The sequence below is a fragment of the Rhinolophus sinicus genome, linkage group LG02, assembly GCF_036562045.2.
Source record: "Rhinolophus sinicus isolate RSC01 linkage group LG02, ASM3656204v1, whole genome shotgun sequence".
Classification (NCBI taxonomy): Eukaryota; Metazoa; Chordata; class Mammalia; order Chiroptera; family Rhinolophidae; genus Rhinolophus; species Rhinolophus sinicus.
This window is the reverse complement of record NC_133752.1, coordinates 96410721-96423717: the sequence shown is the minus strand read 5'-3', so window position 1 is coordinate 96423717 and position 12997 is coordinate 96410721. Positions and strand designations below refer to the sequence as shown.

General features: G+C 33.5%; 1 protein-coding gene across 1 annotated transcript in view; it reads left to right on the top strand.

Annotated features, from left to right (window-relative positions):
* Nucleotides 1–12997, top strand: part of ARHGAP21 (Rho GTPase activating protein 21) — a 117364-nt gene that overhangs the window by 88346 nt on the left and 16021 nt on the right. The window contains 5 exon segments of the mRNA XM_074324927.1: nucleotides 4706–4864; nucleotides 4996–5098; nucleotides 8389–8425; nucleotides 10587–10712; nucleotides 11786–12070. Of these exon segments, the coding sequence (XP_074181028.1) occupies nucleotides 4706–4864; nucleotides 4996–5098; nucleotides 8389–8425; nucleotides 10587–10712; nucleotides 11786–12070 (710 nt within the window).

Here is a 12997-nt window from a genome sequence, read left to right as displayed (position 1 = left end):
TGATTGTCCGACTAGGTCTTATTTTCGGGGAAACACGGTAAATAACTTCACTAAAGTCACACAGTTAAGAAGCAGTAGAGGCACGAACTCTGGGTTTCCCTGATTCAGCTACATCACAGAGCAAAACTCCAGAGGGCACCATTTATATAGCATGCATTGTGAAGAGTACCCTCTGGTGGTGTGTGATGTAGGGACCTTGCTTTGAGGCCAAGGCCCATATGCTTACTCTGTTGACCCACATGTTCATGAAAAGTTCTCCATTATTTTACAATATAATGTGCTTCTCTTTGAGTAATATTTGGTAGGAGTTTTTCTTTTCTAAAGAAACTTTTTAAAGCTGTTGAGTTATTGGACTGTCAGGTGATACCATCAGAATCAGCTTTAAAAAAAGTTCTACATAATTTACATTTTTTATAAATATTATATATTCAAGTTGTACACATTGTGGGGAATCTCAGCCTAAATTATACTTATATTCATATCTATTCCCTTAAAGCCAAGCTCAGAAAATAATAGAACTTTACTGTAGGTAGAACTTTATACATCGTCGAAATATTTCATAGAAAGTAACTGAGGACTAATGATTACTTTGTGATTTTTTTTAAAACATGAAAAGCCCAATAGCCTATGGCTATATTTCATAGGCCTGTGACATCTTACCAGAATAATGGCATCATATTTTCTTCCTACTTAATAAGAATAATAGGGGTGGCCAGTTAGCTCAGCTGGTTAGAACATGGTGCTAATAACACCAAGGTTGCTGGTTCGATTCCCATATGGGACACCGTGAGCTGCAACCTCCTTAAAAAAATAACATCATTAAAAAAAATTTTTTTTTAAAGAATAATATACTCATTATATTGGAGCAATAAAAAATGTGCTAGTTATATCTATTAATATTTCTTCCTACTTACTAATAAATACAGGAATAAGTAAAAAAAGTCAATTATGTTATTAAAGAGTGCTTTGTCTTAAATATAAAATAAAAATCTGTATAGTTCTATATACACACAGAGTTAGAAAAATGATTAAAATAAATCATTTTCTTCATTAAAAATTAAAATGCTCACTGATTAGTTCTGATCAGATTCTACGTTAAGTACTGATTAGTTTCCTTCATAGTCCCTAGTGAATATCTTCTGTTTTATGAGCCATGATTTTTAAAAGTCACCCAGCATAGAAATGTTTATATAGTCCATTGATTTCCCATGTGCCTCCTAGAATCTTAATATATAGCATATGATTACTGTGATATGGCAGTTTTACAGCACCAGTGGAATAGGGTGGAATAAAAAAACTGAAATAGGAACATAGGATTTATTTCGCTGTGTTTCTATATGTGAATGTTGTCCATGGATATAAGCATTCTTAAAAATTTCTAGGCTCTGAGGTTGAACAACAGCAGTGCCTCCTAGGTTTTCACAGCATTTTCATGGCTTTTATAAAATTGAACGCTGTTTAAAATAAAGGCAGGGAAAAAAATTAGTTTTAGTATTAATTTTTAGAGCATAATATGAAAAGTATGCTTTTGCATAATATATACTATTTGCCTTTTTAGTGTGAAAAGCTTTTTTAGCTCTTTGATTAACTAAAAATCCTTTGCTGTAACCTTGGAGTCTAAAAAATATTTATTAGTCTGCTCTAGTGACTGTTGTTAAGTATATAAATAACCAATCAATAAAAGAATTTTCAGCATTTCATTAAATATATGATGAGGTGTGATTAAAAAAATATGGTTAATGTTTAATTTAAAAAAAAATTATCACAGTAAGAGACATATTGCCATTAACCCCCCTCAAAATACTTGCCCTTGCTTATCACACACTTATCCCATCGTTCTTGCCACTTGTGGAGGCAGTTCTGGAAGTCCTCTTTTGTGAGTGTATTTAATTGTGCTGTCATTGCTGCTTCGATGTCCTGAATCAATTCAAAACGTTTACCTTTCATGGTCATTTTGACTTTGAGAAAGCCAGAAGTCGCACGCACTGGTGAATAACGTGGATGAGGATACACCATAATGTTCTTATTTTGACAGAAATTGCCATACTCAAAGCGATGTGTGACACGGAGCCTTTCCATTGTGATCACAAAATACAGTGAATGCTGCTGCCAAGTGCCATCCAATGGAAAGGCAGGGATCTTCAACATCAGAAGCGGCGTGTCAAACCTTAGTAACAGTGTGAGACAAGTTTCAACTTGTTCAGTGCAGTCAGTCGGGTGTGAGCTATGGTTGAGAGAAGGTGTGTTTTAAAGTGTACCATAAATCATCCTCCATCATGACAATGCTCCGTGTCACACATCGCTTCTGATATATGACAGTTTCTGTCAAATAAAAGCATTATTTGGTGTGTCCTCATTCACCTTATTCACCAGATCTGGCACCATGCAACTTCTGGCTCTTCCCCAAAATCGAAATGATTCAGGACATCGAGGCAGCCACAACAGCACAACTAACGACACAAAAGAGGACTTCCAGAACTGCTTCAGAAAGTGGCAAGAACAATGGGATAAGAGTGTTCGAAACAAGGGGAGTATTTTGAGGGGGATTAATGGCAATGTATCTTTTACTGTAATAATTTTCTTATGTAAACATTCACCATATTTTGTGATCATACCTCATAGTGAGTCAAAAGAGATTGAATGCATACCTTCAGGAAGTCCAGAGTCATAAAAATAATTGTTTTTGAAGTTTTGTTTAATGCTTAATCCATGTACCATTTGCATTTCATTCTATGATATTTGATTTTATGTAAATAAATATAAAAATGTTTTACATTACTTTGCAAAGCATAAAATTGATTCTCTGGAAAGATTTTCTCACAGCCTCTTGTGGACATTCTTCAACACATGTGATAACCACATATCCTTAGAAGGATGGTTGCTCTGCTTTGAGAAACATTGTTACACAGGAGCATCATCTCGGTTTTTCAAAATGCCTTTCTGCATTTTTCACCTATATGGATTTATGCGATAGATCTCATCTGACCACTCCAGTGAATGTTTTCACTACAGAAATCTCTTTAAACAATTACAATACTACGTAAGTGAGAGAATCCCTAAAAAACACAATATCTTTCCATGCATATCAATATTCACGAATCCGTATCAGAATTGTGGACTAACAGTTTCCATAGACCAACTTACTTTATACATACGTATCATTTGAAAAAAAACTTTGTTGATTGTGGTAATTTAAGTAGTAATACTACAATCTGTAGTAAAATTCAATTTTTATCCTTAATTATTTTAAAAACATCAGCCACCTCCTTACTTTTGGAAAAAGAGGATTGCATTCTTATTGACATCTGATATTAAATTGTCATGGACTTAGTAAAACTGACTCATACAGAAATTTTCAAAATGTTTTCTATTGTTAAATTGTACAGAGCTGCTTTTAAAGAATATTGTAAAAACATTAAGATAGTCAGAATTTACTGATTTTAGCCATAAAATGGAAATGTTACAGTTTTGTACCATTATTAGTTTTCTTGATTAAAATGCTGATCATTAAGATGATAGAGCATTCTTAGAATTTGGTCAGAATTAAAATATTTGACCTTTTAAAGCAAGGAAGCAAAACCCTGTTTCATCATTATATCATATTCTTTAAAGGGTTTCATTATGACTTTCTAAGGCTCGGGCCATTTAATATTAAGGTTTATGGTTCTGGTGTCCTATTAAATTACATTCTCTTGGCCTAAAATATTAGAATTTAAACCACTGATTTTTTACAAGAGTAAGAATTTTGAACAGAGCTATTGTTCACCAATTTAGAAAACAAATATAATTTATACTTATAGAGTGAGAACTCTGATATCAGACTACGTAACAAAAATACCACAGACTGGGTGACTTAAACAATAGAAACTTATTTCTCACAGTTCTGGGCATTCGGAAGTCTAAGATCAAGGCCCCAGCGGTCTCAGTATCTGGGGAGGACCTGCTTCCTGGTTCATAGACTTTGTGTCTTCACCTGGTGGAGGGAGCAAGGGAGCTTTCTGGGCTCTCTTTAAGGGTGCTAATCCCATTCGTGGGGGTGGAGCCTAATTATGTCCCAAAGATCTCACCTTTTCCATCACAAACACCATCACATTAGGGATTAGGTTTTAACATATGAGATTGCAGGGGGGACACAAACATTCCATCCACAGCAGTGGCCTTGATAATGTGTAACTTCTTCTGGCAGCTATAAACTGTACTTTCTTATTTTTCTACAAAAATTGAAGATACACTTGAGTGTGGGGGTGAGGGAAAGGTGAGGTTTTAAGAATTGATACTTTGAATGTTGAGCCTCAACCAGTCACCTTGCTTAGCTGCCTAAAATGATGATGTGCAATACATTTAAAATTTGGAAAATAATTATTTTAGGATGATCTATGATTGTTCTGCTTTTGTAGGTTTAGATTCTGAATACCGATAAACTTTGCTATGTTGATTATCAGTGAAGGTATTGGTGGAAGAAGCGAAAGAAGCAACTCATCTCGTTTCTTATACCATATTCTTAGACTTACTTGGAATTACTAGTGTAATAACTGTGTAAGTAGATTTTTAACAGGCTGAATATGTCATGTATTAGTACTATAGTGGTTAAGTGTTAAAATCTTTTTCTGGTTCTTTTAATAATGATGACTATTTGTTCTGCTGTTGTTATTATTAATAATAATTAGGTCATTCAACATTTCAATATTTTTATTTTATCTAATAGATGAACCAACCAGCCCTAGCATTGATCATGATATTTCGCATATCCCAGCTTCTGCTGTCATCTCAGCCTCTACCTCTCAAGTACCCTCCATAGCAACCGTCCCTCCCAGCCTCACAACTTCAGCTCCTTTAATTCGGCGTCAGCTCTCCCACGACCAGGGTACGTTTCAGTGAGTGGTTGTGTAAATCATCTCTCATTCTCCATTTTCCATTTAGAATACTGTGATCTTTCACCATTAAAAGAATCTGGAAACTACTCGCAAATGTTTAAATGTGGGATTTTAATTCCAGAATCGGTTGGACCCCCCAGCCTGGATGGCCAGCCCAACTCAAAGACAGAAAGATCAAAATCGTACGATGAGGGCCTGGATGATTACAGAGAAGATGCAAAATTGTATGTCTCAAGTGTATTATTTTAAATATTTATTGGTGGGTGTTCGGTATGACTTTGAATATAATGAGTTTAATGACATCTTTTATATTTTATAACTTTGTGACATTAGAAATGCAAATAAAATCAAAATTGTTACTTGATAATATATTAATTGAATTTTTAAAGTAATGCTTAAAAATGAGTAATGCACAAACATAATACAAATATATGTGTGTGTGTATATATATGTATATCTATATATGTATATATGTATATATACACACACACATACATATACCGGCGGTGACAACAAAATGTATACACATTTTAAGAGATGATATATATGCTCAAGCAGTAGTTCCCTGTAATAACATCTGAACACTGATGGTAATCACTTTGAGCATCTCTTGTAATTGCAGAAGTCAGTCGTGACTTGTTATTGGTATATATTGAGTATTACAATAATAAAATTTTTTCCTTTCTTAAAATGTGTATACATTTTTTTGGCACCATCTGTATCTATATATCTATATCTATATTTATGTATATATGAATGAAATAATCACTTCCATTCTAGGACTCCAGCCACCCAGTTCTATTATACTTTTAGACAACTATGTTACTGTTTTCTGTTGTTTATTTCCAGAGTTATTCTAAGTGTATAACCACATACACAGTTTACATATGCTTATGTGTATGTGTTCTAATTATTTTTATAAACTAATGATAGATGCTGTACACTCTGATCTGGGGGATCATTACATGCATATATTCTTGTCTCATTCTTTTTCATGGTTATTTAATTTTCCATTGAATAGTTGCACCATAATATATTTAACTAGTGTTCTATACTGTATTAATAGACATTTAGATTGGTCAAATCTTATGCTACCACAAACAATATTTCAGTGACAATAGTTGTACATAGTTCATTTGGCATGTAAGTGAGTGAATATGGTTGGAGAAAGGATTGTTACATCAAGGAGTATGTGTATGTTTTATTTTAATATCCATTGTCAGTTGCTCTCCACAAAGATTATACCAAATCATATCCCCCAATAGTATTCAGAAGTCTCTACTGCTCCCTCACCGACACGGCATGTGATTCACCTTTTGATTACTTTGTAAATCTAATGGCATCTTATTGTAGTTTTATTTGAAAATTTTCTTACTAATTGAACATCACTTCATATATATTTAAGAGATATTTATATTTCTTTTTCTGTGAACTGCTTTTTCATATTCTTGCCCATTTTCCTACTTGTTTTTCTTATTGACTTCTGGGGGTTCTTTATATAAAGGAAACTAGCTCTTTTCTGAAATAAATGTTGCAAGTCTTTTGCCAGTCCCATATTTTTCATTTGGTTTTCTTAATTTTTTTTAACCATGCAAAAATTGTAAACATTATTTTGTGCAGTCAAATGTAGGAATTTTTTAAATGGTCTTTGGATTTTGAGTTTGAAAAAGTCTTTCCTCCAGAATTATAACAAAATTCTCCCATGTTTACTTCTCAAGTTTGTATGTTATTCCTTTTCTTTTTTCTTTTTCTTTTTCTTTTGTATATTTACAGTTTTGCTTCATCTAGAATTTATTTTATTCTAAAGAACCAACTTTATGTTTTCTGGTGTCTCTCAGTTGTCACAAAGGCATCTGTTGAATATTATACTTTTCAACTGATATTTTATCTTTATTATATACTAAATTATTATATGTATTTAGTTTTGTTTTTAGATTCTGTTCCATTTATTTATCTGTTTATTCATGTATACCAGATTCTGTTAATTATGGTGGTTTTATAATGTTTTTATTATTATATGTTTGGGATAGTCTACCTCATTACTTTGTTCCAAATTCTGGCTATTTTTGTTTATTTTACTATTTGAACTTTAAAATCAATTTTCTAGTTCTTAAATTCCTATGGATATTTTCATTGACATAATGTTTAATTTAGAGAATGTGGACATCTTTATGATATTGAACCATACGTCAAAGAACAGTGTCTTTTTTATTAGGGTATTCTTGTATAGATTCTCTGAGGCTTCCATATGATGGTTACCTGTTTTCCAATACAATTAGTTCGTCCTAGACTAGCTGTTCGAGGGAAATTTGTGTGAGGTGTGGCCTGGGCAGAGGCCCAGGCTAGTAGGAATTTTTCTAATGAGGCAGGCAGGGATGAATTTGTGAGCTCTTTTAACATTTACTTCTCCCTCAAAGATATAAGTAGTTGCCATATTTCAGAGTGTACTTCACCCTATACAGTGCTTACTGCAAAGATGGCAGGACTGTATGTTTTCTCCTTCGTTCTCACCTCCCCTATACATGGTGATAAATGAGGCTCCTGTCACTAGCAAAAGCACCTTATTTGCCATTGTTCCAAACCAGGAAAGGTCGGTTTGATCTCTCAGAGAACAGTGCACTGCAGTTTTGGTAGAGATACCACCAGTGGTGTCCTCTCTTCCGGTATCCATTTTTTACTTCACTGCATTTAACCACCTTTCTTCATATATTGTAGTTCAGAGTTATAGATGTCTCCTGATATTGTTGGAGATTTAGTTCATATGTTTGTTTCTGGTTTCGTTGTTGTTTGCGGTCGTTTCTGAAAGGAAAGGACAGTGTCATCTTCAGTCACGTATTAAAATCTCAGGTTCCTTAAATGAATTGGGTATTAAAAAAACAACAACAAAAAACAACTTTGTTCTCTAAAGTTAAATGATTTTAAATAACTAATGTGAACCTGACTTGTGAAGCCCTAAGCCTTTTTAGTGCCAACTGTTGTTCTTATTGTAACTACTCAGAAAGTGGTTGGAGGGGCAGAGTGGTCGGCCATGAGTAGCCTCGACTCTTCTGCTGCGTTTACCATTCCAAGTGTCTGCAAGCTGAATGAGTGTAGACATGCTGTTCTGTCTGCATCTGAGTGTTGATGGCACCTACTTATCAATCATTATTAACACTGTGGAAATCCTTCATTGCAACTATGGTTACCTAATAATAGAAAGCCTAATGTTTAGCCTGAGTTGAATAGCTTTTCCTAGATCTTAAAAAAAAAAAAAAAAAATGGATAAGAAAAATCTCACACATTATGCAGAAACCGTTTTAATGTACCAGATCAGCTAAGAAAGCTTCTATCATTGGATCAAAAGTTAAAGAAAATACTTATAAAATTAGCTGTTTTTCTCACTTGCATTGAACAGTTAGCATTTAACATGTAATGATGAAATGTCAGCTCATTAATGAAAGGTTAGTTGTAATATTCAGTCTTTTGAGGTATTTTATGCACCACTGAAAATATTTCTGTACTTCTTTTTCAACAGGTCCTTTCAACACATATCTAGCCTGAAGGGAATCAAGGTTGGTATTCAATATTTTTAAAATATCAGCAAATGATAAATGTTTCTATTTACTTTGGTTTCCTTTAGCTCTTCATAGAGAATTATTTCTTTTATCCATTAGAGACATTTTATAAATGTCATAATCTTTTATTCTGTAAGTTTCAAGTACATTTTCGAAAATGTTATATATAAAGTGTTCTTTCCTAATTTCTAAATATATTTATCAAGTATATAGTACTGTACACATATTATGCTGGTTTTTCTCACTTTGTCAGTTTATGGCCAAAAATGGAACTGCTCGGTCAGTAATCTTTCTATATTTTATTGTATGTTTGGTTTTCTATCCTCAAAATTATTATTTATAATAATTGCCCTCCCTCCTACAGCCTATCCTATCCTTTCCCATCTACCCTTCTCTCATACCTCATTGGAAAAATAAAAAAACTGTTAGCCAGGAATTTCCTTATTTTACCTTCTCCAAAAATATTAGGTACCTTCATTTATACCCACACTTTTTGCCTTCTTTACTCTTGTCTTAAATATCTTTGTACTTGGAACATTATCTTACTGAAAACCAACACCCACATTTCTTCTTTGGGTTCAGTTATTTCTCACTTTCTCAAGACCCCTCGCTTCTGCAAAATCACTCTTTCTAGTGGCTCACTCATTCACCATCATACATAAGAACATTCTACTGTATAAGCATGTTCTAAAAACCTTCTCTGAATCCATATTTCCCCTATTTTTACTCTTAATTTCCACTTTTCACAGGAAAACTCCCTGAACAAAAAAGGTCCACAGTTTCCACTTGCTCACATCACCTCTTTCTTAACCCACACATATCAGAGTGACCCTGCTCCTGCCAAGGTTACCAGTGATATCCAGGTTCCCAAACTAATGGTTACTTAGATTTTTAACTTATTTGACCTTCCAGTAGTATCCAACACAATTTCCTACTCCTTTCCTGAAACCTTTTCTTCTACTGGTTTCTCTGTCTAACATTTAAAATGATGGAATGTCTAGAGCTGGTCTGACCTCTGTTTTCTCTCTAGCTTGATTTCTTTGATGCTTACACAGAGGCCTCCTGAAGTTTATATTGCTAGCCTTGACCTCTTCTCCAAACCTCAGTTCAGTAGACTACTGCCTATATGGATTTTTAGTAAACAATACAAGGTTTACATGCCAAAAAGACCTCAATCACCTCCACACTTGTTTATCCCTCAGTTTTTTCCCTGTCTCACTAAGTCCATTTCTATTCACCCAGTTGTTCAAGCCATAAATCTAGGAATTAGCCTTGTTTCTTCTTTATCACCCTCCCCCATATTAAATCCTGTCACCTCTACCTCCTGAATCTTTACATTCCTCCCTGAATTCACTTATACTACCTAAGTCCAAGCTGTTATCCATCTTCACCTGGATCCCTTCAGTAACACCTCTTTCCATGGTTGTCCCTTTAAAATCCATTTTCCATGTAGCAAGCAGAGTGACCTTTGACCTGGGGAATTAGATAATGTCACTCCCTGAGTCATCATTGAATGTCTTCCTTTATACTTCCTACATGACCTAAACAATCTGTAATTAGCTGTTTCTCTTACTCAAATTGAATAGTTAACATTTAAAATGCAGATGATGAATATACATTCATTAGCTATATGTGCTCCCGGAACTTTTCTTCCCCTGGCCTTTCATGGTTAGCTCTTTTTAAAAATTATCCTCCAGTTTTAAACTTAAATGTTACTTCCTGAGAGATATCTTGCCTCAACACCACCAATTTATAGCTACCGCTCAGTCATTCATTATTGCATCTCACTGTTTTCATTCTTGAAATGACACTGATCACAATCTTATCATTTCCTTGTTTTTTATTTTTTATATTCTTTGTCTTTTTGCATTAAAATGCGATCTCTTGAGAGCAGGAAAATTATACTATTTTTATTGTTTTTTTAATGATTACAAATTCCTTCAGATGACTTTTAAAAAAAATGGTGTTGGTCAGTTCACATATTTTTTAACAAGACCAGAAATTTTTCTAATGTAATTTATAAAATTAGGATTTTTTTTAAAAAGCCCCTCATTGGAATATTAAATAAAAAACTGTTTTCAGCAAAACAATTTCAACATGCAAATATTTATAAAGGAAAAGCTGACATTTTACTGTGTTTTCTTGGCCTTTTCTGTAGATCACAGACAGCCAAAAGTCATCAGAAGACTCTGGATCCAGAAAAGATTCTTCCTCAGAGGTTTTCAGTGATGCTGCCAAGGAGGGGTGGCTCCATTTCCGACCACTTGTCACTGATAAGGGCAAGGTAGTATGTTTTCTGCGCTACTGTGAGCGAATGAAATGCAGGCCCTGAAAAATAAAGCATAAAGTCTATATACATAAAATGGCAAAAGATCCAGAATAAAGAGTGGAAATCCTCACTGATAAATACCTTTTTATACGTGAATGAAAAGTTATTTTTTAAAAAATTCTAATCACTGATTAAATTTTATACTTTTTTCATTGTGTGCATCAACTACATATGGAATATATTGGCTTATATTTTGATAATGTAAATGAGAAATGGAAGTATTTAAGAAGAAACTGCTTTTATTATTAAGTAGTTTATTAGCCATAGATTAACACAGAGTAATCTTTTAAGGAGTGGCACTTCTCCATATTAATAATTAAATTTTTATTTAACTTTTTCCAGTTTATTTTTTCAAGTTGCTTTTATAATTTCTTTGTTTCACTTTATAAATATTGATTTATATAAATGAATGTCACAATATCAATATATGCTTCATTAAAGGAGTCCAATACAATGAAAACTTTGCCATAAAATTTCCTACAACAGTTTAGGTGGCTTACTTAGAAGAAAAATTTAATACAGTCAAAGAGTTTAAATTTTTTAAGGAGCTCATCTTGGATGTGGCGATTGTTGCTTGACTATGTAAAGTCAATCAGTTTTGTTAACTTAATTCATTACTTGTACAGATTGTTTTGGGATTTCCTTATGCCGTGTTTGTCATTTGCATGATCTATGATTTGTTTTGAGCCTGACTTTCACTCAAAAGATTTTTCTGGCTGACTTTTTTCTGTTCTTCTATTCCTTTACCAATTGTTAAAATACATTTTGCTATACTTGTTTTATCTTAATTACTTTGTTTATTTTATTTTCCCAACCAAATTAAAGATTTCACTATCCTTGATTTTGGTATGAATACATTGCCTAACCTCGTTTCCGCTCCTAACAAGTATACAGTGATGTAAATCAGACACCTGCTACATTTCGTACACATTTATGCATGTTAGCAGTGTTGCTTAATTAATGTGTTTACTCTGTCACTAAGACTTAGCCAAATATTAAGTATTCCTGAACTGTTTCTTGTTTTCTAGCGAGTTGGTGGAAGCATTCGGCCATGGAAGCAGATGTATGTTGTACTTCGGGGCCATTCTCTTTACTTGTACAAAGATAAAAGAGAACAGCTGACTCCATCTGAAGAAGAACAACCCATCAGTGTTAATGCTTGCTTAATAGACATCTCGTACAGTGAGACAAAGAGGAAAAATGTGTTCCGACTTACCACATCAGACTGTGAATGCCTCTTTCAGGCAGAAGACAGAGACGATATGTTAGCATGGATCAAGACCATCCAGGAGAGTAGCACCCTCAATGAGGAGGTGTGTGTTCAGAATGATGTTGATAATTGGACAGGTTCACAGCAGTTTTCTTATTTCTTTTCTTTCAGAAGACTGAAAGGATTTAACACATTTTGAAAAAATTATAATATGCTATTTTCACTTAAAAATAGTTGATTGAAAGGAAAGCTCAACTGTACCCATTTTATATTATTTTTATTTATTGGAAAATCACCATTACTGGACTAGAAAAATAGATTCTTGATGTACTCTGCATACCTTTTCGGAAGCAATGAATCACAAGTCAGGAGAACTAGGTTCCTAGTCCAGGTCATTGCCTTTATGACTAAATAATTCCAGGTCTGACTCCTTATCACTAAAAGAGGACTGTTGTGTGGCTTAAGTTATAGTGAAATGCTGATCAAAACAAATTACTATGTAAATGCAAAGAGATACTGATACGATCATTTTTGTTAATGGATTTATGCAGGTAAGAATTTAATACAACCTATTGTAATACAGTAAGTGGTTTCTAAGAAAACTTGCATTATGAGAAATCATAAGCCTGTTTTTAATAGGGAGTAATGTTTAGGGACTTAGAGATTTTCTGATTCACAACCATCAAGACATTTTTACAGGAGGAATTTCAGAAGTAAAGGTGATTTTTTAAAGTATATGTAACTATAAATTTTAGAGCACGAATTCAGCAATAATTAAGTCTAGCTTTTACTCAAGAGTACCTTTTCTCATGTTATTAACAGATTTTTTTACACATTGTTTTCACTTTTTGTGCCCATTGTTAGGACAAAAAAAGCGCAACTTTCTTTTTTCTTAGTTTTCCTGCAGTATGCAGGAACACCTATGTTAGCTGTAAGGTTGTGCTAATTATCTTCTCCAATTTAGTTTACTGTATCCAATTCAAATTATGAAAACTTATGTCATAGGAAAAATGTCTGTTTTTTTCCTTTG